Source organism: Macaca fascicularis, chromosome 3 (genome assembly GCF_037993035.2).
Source record: "Macaca fascicularis isolate 582-1 chromosome 3, T2T-MFA8v1.1".
Lineage (NCBI taxonomy): Eukaryota > Metazoa > Chordata > Mammalia > Primates > Cercopithecidae > Macaca > Macaca fascicularis.
The window spans coordinates 137918945-137941658 of NC_088377.1; the positions used below are offsets into that span (position 1 = coordinate 137918945).

The 22714-nt window shown below is 34.6% G+C and overlaps 1 protein-coding gene across 3 annotated transcripts in view; it reads left to right on the forward strand.

Moving 5' to 3' along the window:
* Positions 1-22714, forward strand: part of SEMA3E (semaphorin 3E) — a 296986-nt gene that overhangs the window by 187763 nt on the left and 86509 nt on the right. For all 3 annotated transcript variants that reach the window (XM_045388676.3, XM_065542400.2, XM_074036601.1), the window contains 2 exons: positions 8060-8119; positions 10805-10924. In XM_045388676.3, coding sequence (XP_045244611.2) covers positions 8060-8119; positions 10805-10924 — 180 coding nt within the window. The remainder of the gene's footprint in view (positions 1-8059; positions 8120-10804; positions 10925-22714) is intronic.

The window sequence follows — 22714 nt, forward strand, 5'->3', positions numbered from 1 at the left end:
TGAATATCCCCTTGCAATCTGTACACATTTGAGAATTACTAAGACTTCCTAAAAAATAAATCAAAATTATTCTCTGGAAGATATGAATACTTGTTTAATGTATAAAATTTTATTTTCTTTTTTTCTATCTCATGAAAAAATAAAAAATGAATATGTTTATATATTTAAGCCATATTTTGGCAGAACTCATAGAATATTTCATATTTGGTAATAAACTTTCAGTTTTAGAAACTCTGATCTATAGTTTTTATCTTTCTAAATTTCAGCTTGTTTTTCTAAAATTATTCTCACTACTATAATTTAAAGCTAAAACTGGGCCCAGTGTGGTGGCTCATGCCTGTAATTCCAGCACTTTCGTAGACCAAGGTGGGCAGATCACCTGAAGTCAGGAGTTCAAGACTAGCCCGACCAACATGGAGAAACCCTGTCTCTACTTAAAATACAAAAAAATTAGCCGGGCATGGTGGCGCATGCCTGTAATCCCAGCTACTTGGGAGGCTGAGGCAGGAGAATCACTTGAACCTGGGAGGTGGAGGTTGTGGTGAGCTGAGATCGTGCCATTGCACTCCAGCCTGGGCAACAAGAGCAAAACTCTGTCTCAGGAAAAAAAAAAAAGAAAAGTCAAAATTACACTACTTAATTTGGATATCTATACATATTATTGTTCTGTTAGATAATTCTGTTTATAAAAATATTCATATCTTTCTCATTTATTCAACTTCATTGTATCAAAGGTGAAAAAAATTTATTGTATTTTAGAATTTAATTTTGTATTGAGTAGAAAGGCATTTATGTACAATTTGCACATAAATTTCAGATGGCATTTCACATTAATGATACCAATTGAATAAATTTTATCCATACAAAAGACCATACATCAGGCTACAAATGTTTGTGTGTAGTTATGATATTTTTCTAGTTCAAATGCTTAGGAGAATAAGCTTTTTAAAGTACAAATTTTGTCCGTAGTTCAAAGTATTATAATTCTGGCATATTAACTACTTGAATAATGACAGTCATTATAATTAAGTATAAAGGCATAAACATGATGACAGATAATGTGTGTCAGGTTAAAGATTGTCATGTATAAACCATTAAGATTATTTTAATGTGTTATATTCAAAATATATTTTCTTGTTTTTAATAATATTTATAAGATCTATAATTAAGATGTACATTGATGGACACTGGTGCAGTACGCAGATGTAAATACAGAAAGAAAACCCCAAATATAGGCAAACACTTTTCATTAGAATAATAGAAATAGGAAGAGAATATAAGATAAAATTATATAGGCTTAGTCACTTAAAACATATTCTATGAAGATAGACTTGTATTAACTGGATTGTTTTATTTACTATTTTTAAATAAAAAGATAATCTAATTTTTACAGTTAAAAAATTATTTCATATTCATTAGTTTGTTTGTGCTCTCCTAAATCTCTGAGTGTCATAACATCTTGTAACAATAAGCTGTTAGATCCTTAATTCTGGTATAATTATGTGACTCAATAGGGAGTCCAGAAAAAAAATTACCTTGTAATTTAATTTATACTTTATTTTATTTTTCTCCATTGAGATATGCAAGAATAGTAAATGGCTTGTTAATGTGCAGTGGAATGATTAAATTATATTGTAGGGGTATTGTGATGAAATGATGTGTATTTAACCTTTTGCTTTTTGTATCTTTTTTGGTACAGAGATTTTGGAAATCACATTACACGCTGTTGTTTAACGGCCTTTAAAAATGTTTTGTGCAGAACAAATAGCCTAATTTTATGGGTTTTTGTTGATGCTAAACTCTGGAGCAGAACCAAAAGGCATCCTGACTGCCAAGACAAATGAAGAAAATCATTTCCCTCACTAGCTTGGCAGAATGTTTTTATGTGATGGTTTTAAAAAATAACTTTCCATTTCCAGTGAGGTCTTTCTTTGCCATATATTGTCACCTGAGTTAACGTTTTATGCAGTTCTGAGCCTATTAAACTATTTAAAAATACCAAACAAACCAAAACAACAACAATAAAACTTTAGTAAACCTATATTTCTGCTACTCCTTTGGAGAGTCCCCATGTGTTGAACTTTAGAGAGTGTTCATACTTATCTTCTGTCTCTCTTCCATCTACTCAGAGTGATCTGTTCGACATCCGTCTACCTTTCCTCAGAAATCCTATGAGTCTTTAAGAGCCTAGGTTATTGCTAACATCCTGTGGTATTTCCTTCCTGATTAAACTGGAAATTTTTACTTGTTTTATTTATTTAACATGTTACAGCATTTTCATGCCAACAAACCTGATCTCTCAAACTTCAGTGTAATCTCCTTTGACAGATTGACTTTACCAAGAATGTGATAAAAGGCATATTGACTGATACAAGCCAATCAACAGACGTTGAAAAGCAGAGACTGTGCTTAAGACATTGTGCCAGATAGGCACTGGTAGTGAGACAGAAATAAGTCACTGCCTTGCCCTCTGTAATTTATAGTCTAATAAGAGAGCTAAAATTAAGTATACATAATTGTTGTCCTAGATAGAGAAAATAAGAACACTATGAGGGATTAAAGGAGCAAGAAATACTATCTGTTGAAAAAACATCAGCAAAGATTTTGTTGTGAAACTCTGGGAAATGTGCCTAAAAGAATAGTTTTGTTATTCTTACAGCAATTGCCATTATTAGTTTTGCTGCTAGGAACAATGCATGTTCTGGCAATCCTAGAAAAGCCATTATTGTCTTCACCATCACATAATATCTTTGTGACAAAAACTGTGAAGGGTCTGAGATTTTATCTTGCTCTCAAGACAGGTTAGCCTGTCACAGTTTCATAGATGTTGTCAGAAAACATTAGACTCTTGGGTCAGAGACAAAAGACTCTATTACTCATGGCACAGCAGGCAGCAAGAGCTTCTTGTTTCCATCAGTGTCCTTGCCCCTCAAGTCCTGCAGGGGGTGATGCGTGGCAGCCTAGGTAGACACTGCACTCAGTGGATATGTGTCACATCTCAGGGACCCCTAGCTTAGGAAACTCCCAATCTTATAAGGTGGCTGTTAGCAAAACTGTCTGAACTTTGTCTAGAGGAAGATATAATCTTTACCATCCCGGTCAGGAAACAAATCTTTCATTTGCCCTGGAGGGAGATTCTATTTCTCTCTTTTCAGGCTATTTGAAAAGATATTCTGGAATAAAAGCTGTCAAAAGATGTATAAAAATGCTGTGGAGAATTAACCCCTAAACAGTGTGTTTAACTGGAAATTGTCATTTTGAAGCCATTATTTAGGGGAATACAGAGCAATATGCGATAAAACTAAAGTTTAAAGAAGTCTTCATTTTACATAATAATGAAAAATGAGTAAGAAGGGATGGTACTATTGTAAAAAGAAGCAGAGCCTGTATCTCATAAGTTATGCTATAAACATAATGCATTATTCTGGATTATGGAAGAGGTATTATCTAATCTAGTTATATTGATAAGGGAATTAGTAATGAAAATCTTTCCTGATAGATGATCCTAAATGAATTTATATTTTATTATATATGATAAAATACATATATTTGTAAACATAGTCTATATATACATGCATATGTTCTAGCATATCTATTTGAATAATTTATACTTCCACAATAAAATCATAATTCCCAAATCAATTTGAATCTCAAATTAGAATGGGTCTTAGAGGTTATTTATTAAAATCTATCCCTGAGTTCAAGAATGGTTTTCCAAAATAATAGATCAGGTCAAGTTTATAAACTCTGCAGCCTCACTTCTAGAATTCACCCTATAGTGGGGTCAGTGACTCCACTCAGGTGTATGCAAAGCTGCACTTGAACCGGATATTGACTGATATCTTTCCTAAATCATACATGACCCACTGATGGATTTATTGCCAACATCAACATCTATTCTAGGATTTTATGTGTGTGCTTTTTGCTTTAGGTTTGGTTTTATTTTATATCACCATTCTTTCTGTGTTTATCTTTTCTTGTGCTGCAACATCAAAAACAAAACTGTGTTTTCACTTAAAGTTTATATGCCAAAATTGTGTTTTCCTTTAAAAGTTTATACACTGCACTATGAAAATTAAAGAACACCTCATGCTGAATATTGTTAGTAAAATACTGCTTGGGGCTCATTGCACCAATGAATAAGAACATAAAAGTAATATTTTATACCTATAATTCAAACCATAGAGTGCTTGTTTCTATGATAATAAATTAAATCAGATAGCATTTATCACTATAAAATGCTATTATCACCACTTTGATAAATTCCCAATATTACTCAGGTATCAGGAGCTGGATTTGGCTACATAATGTATAAGTTAAGTGACACGCCTCTTTCACTTGTGGGATATACATGCCTTACCTGATATTTTACGAGGCATGGCTTTAAGAAAAAGAAAAAGCGTAAGTCTTATTTATTTTTCCTTCTTTTTTTTTTTGATTGAGATGGAGTCTCACTCTGTCACCCAGGCTGGAGTGTAGTGGCGGGATCTTGGCTCACTGCAAACTTTGTCCCCCGGGTTCAAGCAATTCTCCTGCCTCAGCCTCTGGAGCAGCTGGGACTACAGGTGCACACCACTGTGCCTTGCTAGTTTTGTGTTTTTTATAGAGACAGGATTTCACCATGTTGGTCAGGCTGGTCTCAAACTCCTGACCTCAGGTGATCCACCTGCCTCGGCCTCCCAAAGTGCTGGGATTACAGGTATGAGCCACTGCACCTGTCCCAAAAAAGCTGAATCTTGAAGATATTTAGGATTCAAACAAACGTGAGATTTTGGAAACTAAAATGCCTGTAGGAATCATTCATGTAAAAGAAAAGTCTGAAACAAATCAAAATATCTGTTCCATTTCAACTCCGGAGGAAAGTTGCCACACAGAAATGCTTGCCTAGTGTTGCATTTCATCATATTTTTCTAGGGAAATCGGAAATAGGGATTTTTATGCAAGATTTTTAAATTTTTAAATGTTGGCTCCTAACCTAAAAATAATTACAATTTGCCACTAAATAAAAAAATACCACCAATCAGCAACGTCTAATATTTTGTTCGATAATCAGAATGTCTTTCCAGGCTGACAGAGCATAAACTGGGATGGTGATGGATAGAGGAAGGGGAGGCAGAAGATAATAGAGACTTTAAGGGAACAAACAAACTGCTGTAGACAGAAGAGTCTGTCTTGCTGTCATAGGCCTACCAATACAGTCTAACAACAGTAAACATTGACACTGGACTGGAAAAGGCTGTACCTGAATCTTTCTCAACCAAGGTCTCTGAGGATTCTTAAGCATCCTGAGGAGAAAGAGGTTGTTTGTAAAAATGTTAATGATGTCTTGAGAGGCCCATGCTACTTGGCTGTGTTATTTTGACTCCTTCATCAAATTCTTAGGTAGCCTGGGGTATTAGTCCATTTTCATACTGCTATAAAGAACTACCGAGATTAGCTAATTTTTAAAGGAAAGAGGTTTAATTGACTCACAGTTCAGCATGGCCAGGGAGGCCTCAGGAAACTTCCAATCATGCTGGAAGGTGAAGGGGAAGCGAAGCACCTTCTTCACAAGGTAGCAGGAAGAAGAAGTACCGAGCTAAGAGGGAAAAGACCCCTATGAAACTATCAGATCTTGTGAGAACTCACTCAGTATCACGAGAACAGCATGGAGGAAACTGCCTCCATGATTCAATTACCTCCACCTGATTTCTCCCTTGGAAAGTGGGGATTATGGGAATTACCATTCAAGATGAGATTTGGGTGGGGACACATAGCCTAACCATATCATCTGACTTCTATGGAGGCAATTAAGTAAAAACTGTAGAGTATTTTGGTGAGAACCAACATCTCTCCAAGATAAATCACCTGACCAGCTGAGCCCATGAAATTGATATGGTCGCATGAGATGGTGCTCCCTTGAAACGCCCAGGGAACTTAAGAAAGGAGGTGGACTGAGCGTTTTCATTCTGGTGAGGGAGCGATTGATCCAGCAAATGTGGGGATAAACAATGTTAAGTGGAGACTTAAGCTCTTGAGCCACAAAAGCATTTGGGAACTGACCAGTTGCTGCAGTTACTCATATGGATCACATTCCTTTGTTTCCACCCATAGATTTATTGCAATGTGGGTTTGCACAGATAATAAGAATTTTTTAAAGAAACTCCCAAAATAATAGCATCTCTTTGATAAAGCTGTGGTAAGGATTAAATTAGATATTGTATTTAAAGCAATTGGCACAAAAATTGGAAAACTTGATAATGCTAAGTGAGGGTATAGGGGCATGGATTGCCTGTATAGAAATGTAGCCATTCTGGAGAGCGGTCTGGTACTACATTCACAGATGCAATACTTACTTGCCCTGAGACCCAGTAATTCTTATCTCATGTATATATACCAACGATTTTCTTACACAGATCCAAAAAGGGCATGTACAAAAAGGTAACAATTTATTTGATGTCATAGAGACTTGGAAGCAATCTGGGTATCCATCGTTTGGAGAGTTGATAAGAAAATGTGGGGGAACCACACCTTAACATTACAAAACACTCAGAAACAGCAGACTATATGTGTGCATAGGACTATTGAGGGACCTCAAAAACCCAGTTCTTAGTGAAAAAGATAAGAAAGAGATAAGATTTAACTTCAATACTATTTACATAAATTAGAAATATATGCACAAAAAGCAGTAGTATACACTTTATAAGAATATATACAAACAAATAAGGTACCTGGTAACAGGATACAATAGTTGCTTCCTGGGGGGATGGAAATAAAACATGGAGTGGGAATAAGGAAATAAATAATTAACTAAAATAAAAGAGGAACTCTTTAAGAGTGTTGGTGAAAAGGAATCATGAATTAAGTAATATAACAAACTCAAACCTCTGCACATAAATTGATAAAGCAAAAGAAGGAAAAAAAAATAAAGTTCTTAACACAGTGCCTGGCACATAGTACAATTATTCTATAGATTAAGCAAAAAGAGGACAAAAAGGAGTCTGAGAAAAAAAAGAAAGTGATAAAGAAAAAAAATCTCTTTGAAAAATAAATTAAGTGTTGCAATTAGAAATTTGTGGAACCAGTTAACAAGTATAGTTATACTGATTTCTGCTTGTGGTCTCAGGAAAGTGCTAGGTACTATTGCAGGTGAAAAAGAAAAGTTTGATATATTCTCCTTATCAGAGAATAAACCAACAAACTTAAAACATAAGTTTTAAGGAATGTATAAAGGAAGACAAAATAAACTTAAAATGCAATGAAAACTTTTGGAAATCCAGTTGGAAATTGGTAGAGTTAAACAATGTTTTTAAAAAATAATCACTCTGGGAGGCTAAGGTGGGCAGATCATGAGGCCAGGAGATCAAGACCATCCTAGCTAACACTGTGAAACCCCATCTCTACTAAAAATACAAAAAATTAGCCAGGTGTGGTGGCAGGCGCCTGTAGTCCCAGCTACTCAGTAGGCTGAGGCAGGAGAATTGCTTGAACCCAGGAGGCGGAGGTTGCAATGAGCCAAGATCACGTCACTGCACTCCAGCCTGGGTGACACAGCCAGACTCCATTTCAAAAAATAAATAAAGAAATAAATAATAAATAAATAATCAAAGAGACAATATGGTGTATTACTGGGTGATACATTATAAGTCAGCATTAAAGAGTCATTCATCCTTTAATCATTGTATGCAGCAAACGTTACGGAGAGCCCACCACACAGCAGGTTCTATGTTAAGTAGTAAAAACACAAGAAACTGCAGGATGTGCCTGAGTTGGAGGAGCAGTTAGGTTTAATATGGGAAAGGGCTGGTTAAGGCATGGCTGTCCTCTGAAAGGCCAAGACTTGAGGTGAACTTTCAAATATAATTTTTTTTTAAAAAAGGATTTATCATAAAGTAAAAGCCCAGAGATAAGTTTCTTAATTATGCAGATAATTATGTGAATAACACAAAGCCCCATTGTGTCTTATCAGAAAATAGAAAAAAATGGAAATGTCTTGAACTATAGAAGAAAGTGAAATGGTTTTCAGTGTGGTTTATTTTTATATGTAGTTATCATAATAGTACATTATCTTTTATTTTAGATACACTGGCCTAGTACAGCTCTAAAAATGGAAGAATGCATAATGAAGGGAAAAGATGCGGTAAGTATTATTCATTGAAATTAAACAAATCATCAATTATATCCCTAGTTAACCACAAAGAACTGAATCACTGAATTTTTATTTGCTCTTATAAAAGCATGTGTGCAATTTGGTTCATGAAGAAAAAAAATGTATAGGCATATAAGACATAATTATGTAAAATTAATTTCAATGTAGAGTTAAAGGAAGCAGAGATGCCATTGAGATCTTGGTTTTTATTTTGTTTTTTAATATCTTAATCAACTTGGGTTTATAAATTCCTTATACTAATGCTTATTTCCCATGTATTTGGCAGAAAAATAATTGCAGGTAATTTTTTTTTTTTTGTAGGAACAGTTAAGCACATTCTTTGTGAGATTTCACTTTACATTGTTTAGTAAATTAGAAAAGAATGAAGAAAAAAAAGTCAACAAAAAGTTTGAAAGAGGCAATAAACACATTTTACCTATTCCTAAATATTTTTAGGGTCTCTTCTACTTTAAGAAGCAATATTCTCTTTCTCTATAGTTTCCCTGCTGAGTGTGAGTGGCAAAAGGCTGTGCGTCAGCCCGCCGACACAGTCCCTAACACACTAAGACGTCAGTGATAGGACTTTCACATACAAGCAGTGTCTAGCTGATTTCGTGACACAAATGAACCCTGGAGGAAGGCCTGGACATCTGCCTCTGAAAGTGAACTTATCCTTTTTTTCAGTAAGGAAAAAAAAAAAAAAAAACTATATAAATGACTAACACACATTATACTAACTCCTCATTCTCTGTAGCAGCTGGGTCACAGCCAAGGAGTGAGTCAGCACATTCCTGTTGCCTTAGCCCACCGCATGATGCTGACTAATTGAACATATTCTTAGGCCATGTCAATCTAAGCTCAGCTGAGCCAAAATGTGGTCTAATAGGCTCCCTGTCAGATGTGACGGTGTGTCAAGAGAGGAAATGCAGGTGCTTATGGAAACAAACAACAGATATTTTCATCATTCCTGAATGATCAGATTCTACCAAATATATGGGTCACCTGAAGAATAAAATATCATGTGATTGCAAATTTGAAGAAATAAATATACCTGTGTGCTCTAGATAATCAATTCAATAGTGCACTCCTCGTTCTTGCCAAGTGATTCCGCTGGCCTTTTCTCCTAACACTGTTATAGGATAAACTTTAAAGTGCTGAAATTGCAACAGGTCCTTATAAAACATGACATTAATTGATCATTACGTGTATTGATTTCAAGTAATACTGGGCACTAAAAGAGTTTAGTATTCATTTCATAATTTATTTTTAATGAAATAGCAACACCTAATTTGTCAAAAGAATGCTTACTAAAATTAATTTAGCCAAGTTGATTTTGAAGCAATTGTAAATGTTTCTTTAATTCAGTATACTGATCATTAAATTCACTTACTGATGGATATATTAAAATGTTATTAACATGTGTTATGTATTAGGTGCTGTGCTCAATTAACTGGGAAATGCCGAGATGTGTAAAATAGATTCTGTCCTCAAGAAGCTCACAGTTGAATACCAATGTTGACAAACTAAAGCGTCTAGGCCAAAGGTGGCTTGTTGCCTATTTTTGTAAATAAAGTTTTATCGGAACACAGCCCCACATATTTAGTTTTGTATTGTTTATGGCTGCTTTCATGCTATAGCTGCAAAGATGAATAGTTGCAACAGAGACCAGATAGCTCATCAAACTAAATACATTTACATTCTGGCCCTTTACAGAAAAAGTTTGCTGATTCCCAGTCTACTACTATTTCCTACAGTAATATAGTAATCTTATCATAGTCCTACAACAAAATGTTGGTTTTATTGGTTAGTTTTCCGTATTTACTTAACAATTCTCTCTGAAAGTGCTTTATGTAAATTTGTGAGTGTGAGAATGTAGGACTTACTTTCCAAAACATTAAAATTCTGTTTGTCCTAAATACTGCATATTTTGAGAGGCTAAGGCAGGTAGATCGCTGGAGCCCAGGTGTTTGAGACTAGCCTGGGCAACATGAGGAAACCCCATCTCTACAAAAGATACAAAAAGATTAGCTGGGCCTGGTGGCACATGCAACTTCCTCCAGTAGTTGCAGCTACTCTGGAGGCTGAGGTGGGAGGATCACTTGAGCCTGGGAAGGCGAGGCTGCAGTGAGCCAAAATTGCACCACTACATTCCAGCCTGGGCAACAGAGTGAGACCCTGTCTTGGGAAAAAAAAAAAAAACAAAAAACAAAAACAAAAAAAAACTGCATATTTCCATATGAATAACTATGTTTTTTCTAATTTTTGGTTTTAATGACTTTATGCTGATTCATTGTTTATACTGTACTTAAAAAACCAACAGTGTTGGGAACAGCTTAATTACTTAGTGGAACATATTGCCATGAGAATTTTTACACTTGAAGAAATTTCTGAATAGTGCTTTTTTCATTCCTCAATTGTAAACTAGAATACATGAAAAATGATACACTCTCATTATGAAATGTAATTTACACATCACTGCTAACCAAAATGTGTTTCAGTAACCCCACTTTCTTCTCCAAGTTCTTGTCCTCTTTTCTTCTACCCCTCTTGCCTCCTTCGCCCAACAGAGATTGATGGTAAAACATGAGCTTTCTAGGGCTAGGAAAAACAAAAATCAAAAAGGACTAAACATGTTTATTATACTGATAGATTCCTTCCTTTTTTTTCCTGCTTTAGAGTGAATGTGCAAATTATGTTCGGGTTTTGCATCACTATAACAGGACACACCTTCTGACTTGTGGTACTGGAGCTTTTGATCCAGTTTGTGCCTTCATCAGAGTTGGGTATCATTTGGAGGTAAGATGTTTCATTCATTGCTATCAATAAAAATAATGCTTAAAACAACCTTGTTCTCAAAGAAAGACTGCAGCATTTCTTCCCAAGAAAGATGAAAGCATTTGTGATATACTGTATCAGTTTGCTTGAGACAGATAAATTATCTTTCTGGGCCTTCAAAATTCTTGTCAGGTACAAAATCTGTGAACCAATTAATTCGCTATGTACTCAATTCACTGAATAATTTTATTTGCTTAATTCGCCCACTTAAGAACATCTCTTAACATCAAACTGTGTTCTCTATTGTTTTATATTAATATTTTCATTGATTTAACCACCAAACTGGAATATGTATATAGGTGTGTGTGTATGTGTGTGTATATATATAATTTACATAAATAAAATATAATATTTTACAGGGGGCATGCAAAGACTTTTTGATTCTGTAATTATTTTCTTATGGTCAGATGAGGTAGGGAATGCAGGAGGAGGGAATATTTCAAACTGAGTTAAGGTAAATATTACTTGGTGCCAGTTACAAATCTCTTCCGCTAAGACTTTGCCACTAGGTGATACTGCATAATAAAAGCAAATCCCAACTGAATCCTGCCACTCATATAATACTTACTAGCAAGCAGGCTCAAAGATCAGTCATATAACCTATTCCTGTAAGCTGAGTGAATCTCAACTCTCATTAATTTTAGGTACATTTTGAAGCACTGTATATCGCAATTTTACCCTGAAGCATATGAAACAATATACTCATGTAGAATCTGTTACTTTTCATCTACATTGGAAGGCAGAGTCCTACACTAAGACAAGGCACAGATAAAATAGAGTTCTAGGTATTCTGTTGTTAAGCAGCTAGACTCATGATTCTTATATTCCATTTATGAAAGTGCAGCAGTGGCCATAAAATATTAATATTTTAAGCCACCACATACAAACAACACCGTTTCACCACTAAAATATTATTTCTGATATTCCTTATACTAGTTAACACTCAAGTGCAAATATAATTCAAAGTATTTGAAGTGCTTAACAGCTGCCCCTAGAGAGTGCCCGTGATTTAACTACTTCAGCTGTTAACTATCTGTATAGGCAGATTCTATCATTAGCGTATTTTAAATGTTAACTAGCCACCCCTAGTTGTAGATTAAATTAAGTAACATCTAAAATACATCACGGTGTATTTACTGAATCATTTTAAAGAAACAATGCAGATGATATAATAGAAGAATTTTAGGGATATGGAAGGTGAATCATGCCACTGTAAGGTCAGAATATATAGATGTATACAACAAAGTATACATAAGTATATACGTGTGTATGTGTAGACACAGAATATATACCTCTTGTCGTGCAAATCTGCTAGACACAAATTCAGTTTCATTTATTTTAAAATGCTTTTGTTTCACATGTATTTTTAAAGGATTTTCCTTCTTATAGAATTCTGGGTTAAAAGTTGCTTTTTGGTTTTGTTTTGTTTTCTCCTTTCAGTATCTCAAAACTACTTTGTCTTCTAATTTCTTTCTAATATAAAGTAAAGCTTTATTCCCATTGATGTTTCCCTTTTAAAATTGCTTTTATCTTTTCAGATTTTGTCTTTATCATTGCTTTTCAACAATTTCAATAGTGTGACTTTATGTGTGAAGGAGTGGGAGGGATCGGTGTCTGTATTTCTTAGGATACTAAGATTCTTGGATACCTAACGTTGTTCTTTCCATCTAATTTGGTAAATTTTGATCATTATTTCTTCAAATAATATTTCTCCTTCATTTACCCACTCCTTTCCTTCAGGATATATATATATACACACACACACACACACGCACACATATACATGTGTGTGTATATATATATATGAAATATATATATGCATATATATACTTGTATATAAATAACAGAAAAAGAAAAAATACATATATATTTGTTAGACTTCTAGGCATTGATCTAAGACACACAGTTCATTTTTATTCAACCTTTTTTCCTCTAGTTTTCAGATTGGAAAAATTCTACTGATTTATATTCAAATTCATGTACTCTTTCTCCTGATATCTCCAGTACACTACTAAGCTCACCCCATTGGATGTACCATACAGAGCGTAGTTTACTTGAAAGGTGTATTAGCCCATGTAAATTTGCAATGGGCAGTAGCCACCTTTTTCAGCTTTGCAGCCACTGCCTTTTATTTACTTGCACATACAGTTCAGATGTTGGACAGCGATGTTGAAGATAATTTACAAGGATACATACCATAGCTTCTAGATTTCACCACTCACTTTTCTGCTTGAGTTCTAGCCATTCATTTCCACATGAATTAAGGGATTTCCTCAAGTGAAAAATCTCTCTAGTCTTTGTCTACTCTTAATTGATCTCCAGTGCCTTTTAGACGTTTTAAAAAATAAATCATATATATATATATACACACAAATATATAGTTTATCATCATTTTCTTTGAAAGATTTGTCCAATATAAGATGCATTATCAGTAGCAGAACTGGAACTTGGTGTACTTTAACTTCATATGCATGATAGTGAATAACTTCATCTCACATAATTATCTAAATATTAAATATGATTGAAATATTTGAGTCATGTTAGAATCTTTAAATATGATTGAATATTATTTCAATCAAATTCCAATAGTTTAATGCTTATATGATTGAAATACTATCCCCCATAATTATCAAAATATCAGATATAATATATTTTGAAAAAATTATATATATACATACATGTCACAAGAGGAACTGGTGACCATCCAATAATAAAAGCAGTATGAGATTTATCCCCAAAACACCATTTAAAGTCTTGATGCAATTTTACATGAGGGAATGAAAAGTTACAAATCATTTAGTCAAGGAGAATACTTTGATTAAGTAGCGAAGAGGCAGTGATGTATGGAATCGGTTTGCAGAAATTTATGTTGGTTAGAGAACAGCAGGAGATAAAACTGGGATAAGTTGGTGGAAGATTTTACTACTAGACATTGGCACTCTGTGTTATTGTAAAGACAGCACGGAGACCATGAAGGAGTTTTGAACAGAGTATTTGATTGACAAGACATTCATAATATTTAAGATTGATTCAAGCAGGGAGAGATGAAAAGCAGAGAGAAATTTAAGGAGGCTATTACATGATCTTTATGAGAGATCGTGAAGGTATTTAACACGGTTGTTGCAATAGTCAAGAAAAGGAAGTGTTGAACTCAAGTGAGAAGCTGCTCAGCAGGAGAGTTTCTGTAACTTAGCATTTTGTCTGATGTCAAAGATGAAAGGGAATTAAAAAACAATTCTAACTTTATTTCTTGCTGATTGGGAAGAAATACAAAGTTCTTACCAGCAAGAGAGAGCTATGGAAGCGGGGTAGGTTTTTGTAAGAATCTAACAGATGTCCAGTATTTCTGTTTTAATTTTTTCATTTTCACTTATGGTTATTTGAAAGATTGAGTCTGGAGCTAGGAGAGGGTGTTCTCAGAATAGATTGAATTATTAAACCTTGGGGAGTAGTTAATAGTTTCCTCTGAGAGTCTGCTCTTCCTCTCTCTCTCTCTCTCTCTCTCTCTCTTTCATACTGCTCTCACTTTTCTTTTCTCACTCTCACTTTCCCAAAATAACTTGAAAAGTGCCATTATTTAGGTGCTGGTAGAATGTTTAGGGAGTATCATGAGCACTCAGAGAAAGATTGGATATAAGGCAAATCAGGTTAGTGCAAAATCAGAATTACATTTGTAAAAGAAGAACAGTTTTAAAATGATAATTAATATTATGAATGGTACAGTTTTAGTAAGGGGATAAGTAATTAGAAAGGGAATTACTGAATAGTGACACAATAAATGCAATAATGTCATTGATTTAATCAAGAAATAGAGTCGTGCTGGGCACAGTGGCCTGTAATTCCAGCACTTTGGGAGGCTGAGGCTGACAGATCACTTGAGGTCAGGAGTTCAAGACCAGCCTCAGCCTGGCCAATATGGTGAAACCCTGTCTCTACTAAAAATACAAAAATTAGCCAGACATAGTGGCCGGCACCTGTAATCTTGACTACTCGGGAGGCTGAGGCAGAATTACTTGACCCTGGGAGGCGGAGGTTACAGTGAGCCAAGATCGCACTACTGCACTTCAGCCTGGGCAACAAGAGCGAGACTCAGACTCAAAAATAAATAAATAAATAAATAAATAAATAAATAAATAAATAAATAAATGAAATAAACAATCGTTAAAGAAAATAAATATAGAGAAGAACATAAAAAGTGTAAGAATGCTGAAAGAAGATTTTTCTTAGAATAGCAGATAGGGAAAACTTAAATTATTTATTTTTTGCTACAGGCGTTGTTGATGAGCTTTTGATTTTGCACCCTACTTAATCCCTCTATTTTTATGGGGGGATTTCATGGAGAATTAAATGAATGTCCCTGCTGCTATTCTCTCAAAAGTCTGAGAGTACTTTTTAAACAGTAACAGGTGATACAAATATAAACTACTACAGGTTTATGTCTACCTCTGATTTTACTCATGTCTCAAAGAAAACAGAAATTATGTGTTGAATGTAGATGCTCAGACAATAAGAAAGAGAGTTTCAGGTATAAAGCACATATTTCTAGATAATTGGCAGAGACCTTGGCATCTTACAAAATTAAGATGGTTTTTATTACTTAATAGCCAACATTTCTCTTAAGAATGAGAAGACTTTAACACAATAATATTAGCATGTTACTATTTGTATTAGTTTTCTTTCTTGCAAACAAATTACCAAAAATGTAGCTGATTAAAACACAGCTTCACACACTTATGATCTCACAGTTTCTATGGGACAAGAGAGTCCAGGCACTGTTTAGTTGGCCTCTCTGCTAAAGGTCTCCCAAGGCTGAAATCAAGGTGCTGCAATCTTTCTGGAGCTCAGGGTCGTATTCCAAGTTCATGAGGTTATTGGCAGAATTCATTTCCTTGCAGTTGTAAGACCAAGGTCATCATTTTCTAGATGGCTGTCAACCAGGGCCTGCTGTCAGCTTCTAGGGACCACGTGCAGTTCCTTGCCATGCGGCCCTGTCATAACATGGCTGCATACTTCTTCTAGGCCAGCAGGCAAATCTTTCTGTTCAGTTTACTAAGAGGGAATCATACAACACAGCTTCATCATGACAATGACTATCCCATCATGTTTGCCATATAAAGTAGTATAAGGAGTGATTTCTTACCATATTCACAGGTGGGCCTACACCCAGAGGAAGGGGATTGTATAGTACAGCTATATTTGAGAGTGGGATTCTTGAACACCATAAGCATTCTACCTACCACAGTATTCTTTCCATATCTTACATGTGAAAGAAAGGTTGCATTAATACAGGTGTTTTTAGAAAATGTTTCTGGGAGAGGCAAGGCATAGGCCCAGAATGAAGGATGAGTAATGAAGCTGGTTTTTTTTTTTTGAACTTTGTAGTGCTCCTCTTAAAAGAAAACTGCATTCCTCCTTGCAAAGATTAAGGGATGAAAGTGTGGGCTGTCTCCAGAATTTTTCTGCCCAAACCTGGGAAAATTTGATTGTCCTTGAGAGCATAAGCATTTGAATATAGACTGCTGCCATATTTTAACAGTGTACAGTATCTTTTCTCAGTCTATATTTACAGCATATTTATATTAAGTATGCAGACTAAATTAGTCATGCAAATATATTTTGCATCTAACAGTGTTCTCTATGATTTTCAGTATATGGTTTTGATAAAAGTTTCCTCTAGTGCAGAAAGTAGCAGTGCGCTATTTGGATAATCATAAGGGTTATACATATACCTCTGAGAGTACAAATCTCTGTGAAAATATGTTAGACACTTTACACAAATAATGTTTTTACAAGGTAGTCCACAGTTAAATGTTATAGACTGGAAATATGTCTTTTTCTAGTTGCTTGTATTCTGTAGTTAAATATTTTGTATAATGACAGCAAGACATTGCTATTTAGACAAAACAATGTTCTTGCCTTTTAAAGTCATATGTGTTATATGTTATCTCATTGGTCCCTGAAAGCTTGAACTCCATATTTTAAGTAACTATTGAAAATACATTTTTAGGCAATGATTATTATTCCAAGTAAATTAAAACATACATGCTACAAATACATGAATTTTAAAATCAGATGTTTTCCTCAAAAGTATTTTATTAATGTTTGTTTCTTAACTTTGTTTTGGTTCTGTTTATAGTACAAAGTAAAAAATTCATTGGGATATTCAGCAAAACTTGTAAGTTTTTGAGGTTCACCCATTATGTGACTGAAATATGTCTTTTCTCTTTCACAACTGTGATCATTATAGCCATGCATTTAATATTCTTTGTCCTTTCACAAAGAAATATGCATATCTTAATTTCACAAACCATTTTCTTTAATATCAATTCTTCCTGTACCCAATTCTAAACCCCTGAAATTCTAAAGATTTCCAAATTTGTTATTTTAATGAAGTTCTGTTGTATCTGTTTATTACTGCTTGTTTATCAAAATTGTCTTAATAGTAAGTAAAAATATTAAAGATAATCATTTTAAAATAATTTGTAAAAATCTAGAGTGGGTAATAGCCAATTCAATAGAATAAATATATGAAAATTTACATTACTTTTTATAACATTTATACTTTCAGATAATTTTTATATACTAAACTAGACTTTAGTTAACAAAAATGTCCAGTTTATAATTTGTACCAAGATATTTTTATAAACATTATTGGTCACATGATGTGAAGAATGACTCTGGTCTGTAATTTATTGATCCATTTATTGAAAATAATACATAGAAATGTTTTACTGATTTTAAAATTATGGTAATTTTTAATATTCTCATTTCGAATAAGTGATTAGAAGGTAATGAGTACCCCCTATGAAGTCAGGATACGTTTTGTTTTGGTCTCAGTCTATGAGAGTTTCATTCTGCAGACTAATTACTGTATATGGTTTTGTTTGTTTTGTTTTGACTTTTGCTAGAAAAGTAATGGAGATTAAGGGTCATAAAAAGGGAGATTACCTGACAATGATTTTTTTTTTTCAGTAGGAGAAATGGGAGTATTTTATGCATTGGATTTGATATTGAAAGTTAAATGTGAAAGAGAAAATTATTTACACTAACGTAGTAGCTATCCGATAAATATCCAGCTCATGCCTGTAATTCCAGCACTTCAGGAGTTTGAGACTAGACTGACCAACGTGGTGAAACCCCATCTCTACTAGGAATACAAAAAAATTAGCCAGTCTTCGTGGCAGGCCCCTGTAATCCCAGCTATTCCGGAGGCTGAGGCATGAGAATTGCTTGAACCTGGGAGGCGGAGTTTACAGTGCGCCAAGATTGCACCACTGCATTCCAGTCTGGGTTACAGAGCAAGACTCCATCTCAAATATATAGATATATATAAACATAAAAATATATAAATAGTATATATAATATATAAAATATACATTTATATAAAAATATATAATATAAAAAATATACAAATATATATATATAAATTAGCATTAGAAGAATTCAGTGGAAACCAATACTTTAAAAGAAATTATGCATTTTATCCATTGGAGTATGCCATTTTCTACATTGTTTCTTCTGCTTTCTTTACTGAAATCAAAAGATACTTTTCAGTGTAGCTAATAGAAAAGGCACTGTTATGTTCCCCGGGGCATTAAAAGGTGAGCCTGACACTTTCTCCAGAAGCTTGCAGTCTATTATTTTTGTGATTTTAAAATGCCCAAGGTTATTTAAAAATGTTTCCGAAGAGGGGGATTGTTCCTTCTGGCCTTCCTCTCCTGTCAATCTTATTAGTGAAAGCTGGTTAAATAATTTTCTGATGGGAAGGAAAAGAGGATTCCCTGTGCTAATTTTTGTCTGAAAATGATTATATGAAAGCTATTGGAAAGGTAGACTTCTTGACAAACGTCACTTATGGATCACTCTTTTGCCTGCTCCCTGTGTGTGAGGCAGTCAGTAAGAAACCCCACTCTCTAGCACCATGTGCCTGTGAGCAAAGAGAAGGCCCAGAGAGAAACAGCGTGATGCTTATGTTGCTGAGCAGCCTTGCTGGTGGCCGCTAGGGAATGAGGGAGCGCGAGAGGCATATGTTGAACCAGAACTCTGTAACTAATTAAAGAACTAGGAGGCTAAATTCACAGGGAGCAGTGAGTGCTGCTATGAGGGCTTTTTTTCCCCCCTACTTGAACAAATATAAATACATGGAAGAAGTCAAAATAAGGAAAAGTGAAATGCTCCAAAGTCAACGTTTGCCCACCCCTTCCATGGCACTCCTAATTCTGATTTTGTTGATTTTCACTCAAAATATTTCATGGACATTCATACACACACACACACACACACACACACAGACACACACACATACACATATGGATATAATTCCATCTCATTCATTCAAATGCCTGCCTAGTATTTCACGGTAAGAATAAACCATAATGTGTTTAATTAAGCAATTTATCTTTAAACTGTTAATCCTGAGGCTACAGCAAACCAGAAGAAGGAGAATGAGTGTGGTACTTTGAGTGAATTGGCACTTAAAGGGCAAATGAGCTTCTCATGGTTGCGACCCAGCAAGCATTCACGTCTCTTTAGTTTGATCAGACGTTAGAAACTGGCAGCAATATGCCCAATTCAGCTCACAGATGTGCTTTGTTTGTCACAGACAGTGTTTCTTGTTTGTTTTCTTGCAAAGAGCCTACATTTAAAAACCGGTTGGTTTCACACAGTAAATTGTGATTTTCAATGGACCCACATAAAAAGAACCAGTTGGTGCTAAGTAGTTGCAGCCCCACTTTCCAATGGGACATGTGCTTAACAATGTTCCACAGTTTCCATCAAGCACACAATGCACACTTGCACCCAGGCTCTTTGCCAGTTTGCCATCTCCACCTGGCCCTAAGAGGCATTTGCATTTGCTGCTCAAGTACTAGAAGGAATATGCACCTCCTCAAAACGCTTAAGTGCTTGGAATCTAGTAGTAAATAACTATGGAATGAGTGAATGTGTGAATTAATGAATGGGTTTGTTACATTTATGCCTTGATGTAAAGATCCAAGATTCTAAGTCTAAATTAAAAATTTTCAGGACTTAATTATCATATGTAAAAGATTTAGTTAAATTAGGTACTTTTTTTTTTCTTAAACACTTTTTCAGTTAAGTTGGTTAAAGTGTTTATAAAAGGAATTTGCAAATCCCCCTGTATTAGTCTATAAAGAACTGCTTGAAACTGGGTAATTCACAAAGGAAAGAGGATTAATTGACTCACAGTTCCATAGGGCTGAGGAAGCCTCAGGAAATTTACAATCATGGTTGAAGTGGAAGCAAACATGTCCTTCTTCACATGATGGCAGGAAATAGACATACTGAGAAAAGGGGGAAAAGCCTCTTATGAAGTCATCAGATCTCATGAGAACTTACTCACTATCACAAGAACAGGATGGGGGAAACTGCCCCAGTGATTCAATTATCTCTACCTGGTTCCTCCCACGACTCGTGGGGATTATGGGAGCTATAATTCGAGATGAGATTTGGGTGAGAACACAACCAAAGCATATTGCCTCCTCCCCTGACAACTTTTTTCTTTTAATTATATAGATTCTGTCAACTCTTGGAAAGGTTTAGTGGTAACATGATAATATGTATTTGTTTTTACTTTTCTGGTCTTTAAAACATAAATTAAGCATAACATAAACAGCAGAGACATTCGTTAAGTACACCTGTTTTGTTAACTTTTAAAATGAATAAAGAAAAGTATACGACAAAAAATTGTAACCTATGATTCTTTTCAAAAATTGAACACATCAGTTTAAGTAGCATCTAAATCAATAAATAGAACACCAGTGCCCCAGAATCTGTTGTCCCCCTTCAATAACTACCCCCCAAATAAACACTGCTGTGATTTCTATCATCATAGATTAGTTTTGCCTCATTTAGAATTTTATGTAATGGAATCATACACCATGTATTTTTTGTGCAGTTGGCTTATTTTGCTCAACAGTTATACAGAGATTGATCTACATTGTGTGTACTTTTAGTTCATGTGTTTTCATTATTCTATTTTATTTCTTTACGTGGATATAACACAATTTACTTTCCCACTCTTTTTCTGATCATTCTAATTGTTTATAGCAATTGTGCTGTAATTACGCTGCTATGAGCATTCTTATCCATATCTTTTGGTGAACTTAAGGGTATGTTTTCAGTTAGTATATTTCAGTAGTGGAATTGCTGTGCCATAGAGGATACATTAGTAAATACTACTAAACTGTTTTTGAGTCATTGTACCTATTTTGTGCCCACAAGTGGTATATAAGTATTCCATTTGCCACACATTAAGCATTGTTTGTCTTTTTCCTAGCATTCTAATGGCTGCATAGTAGTATCACACTGTGATCTTAATTTCTATTTTTTCTGATTCTCAAGAAAATTGTGTGCCTTTTATAGGCTTATTGAGGCTTTGGGTCACTTTTGAGCTGAAGTCTTCAGTTTGTCATTTAAGAGCTGTTTGACATTTGCAAACGGGTTTGTTGGGGGATTTTATGAGGGAGCAAGTATAACATATACAATTCAATACTCTGCATGCAGAAAATAATCAGTGAAAGATAATTCCTATATGGCCCCCTTTTGTGCCGTTTAAAACAGAAAATTTAAAACCAGGGCCAAAATAAAATTGGGAGGAAACAGTAGAAGAGAGCAGTTGATTTATGTGTATATATAAGGAGGGGGTGGGAAAACAGAAACAGGGAAAGAGAACAAAACCAACATTTTCTGATTATGATATTGAACTTCTTGACAATCAAGGTAAGTCTGAAAGAAAAGATGTGCTGTATAGTCCTCATTAGTGTGTAAGGGAGTGGAGATTAATGGTATAAGCTTTTGATTCAAGAATACCCAGGTTTTTATTTTGTCTCTGTAATTTAACTAGATCTGTTATGAGGTTTTTAATAATATTGTCTTCATAAAGGCAGTAGTGAAAATTAAATTTATATATGTAAGAAATTAATTAAATACAAAAAAAGAATATAAAATATTTTAAGCATAAAATATTTTTAAAATTCAGACTAAAAATTAGGCTAGTTGTGGTGGCTCATGCCTGTAATCCAAGACAAGAGGATTACTCCAGCCCAGGAGTTTGAGACCAGCCTGAGCACCATGGCGAAACCCTGTCTCTACCAAAAATACGAAAGTTAGCTAGGCATGGTGGTGCATGCCTGTAGTCCCAGCTACTCAGGAGCCTGAGGTAGGAGGATCACTTGTGCCCAGAAGGTGGAGGCTGCAGTGAGCTGAGATTATGCCATTGCACTCCCGCCTGGGTGACAGAGCCAGAACCTGTCTCAAAAATAAATAAATAAATAAATAAAATGTTTAAAAAAATAAAATTTAATTGTATAAAAATTCAAACCTAAAATGTAAGTTATATGTGTGTACTTGGCCAGTAGCAAATTAAGTACTTAATATAAAGTAGCTATTTTTATTGACTTTTCTATCTTTGAGCCTTGAGACATAATTGTAACATAATTCTTGATACAAGGGGCAGTGCCCATAATAAGTCAATTACAAGAAAAATCTGAGGCTTTCTATGTATGAACTTTTGTGTCTCATACTAAGAGCTTAATGTCATCCTAGTTCATCACTTTTGGCATTTATGATACTGTTGCAACTAGATGATTTCTTTCCTTTATGTGGCTACTGAGTAATGATGGATGTTTTGTAGCAGCTACATTAGTCTGCTTTAGGTTGGAAATGTTATCAGACTCAGTTTTCACATTTTCTTTAAAGGATCTGGAGAAAGTTTGAAAAAATATACCTGAA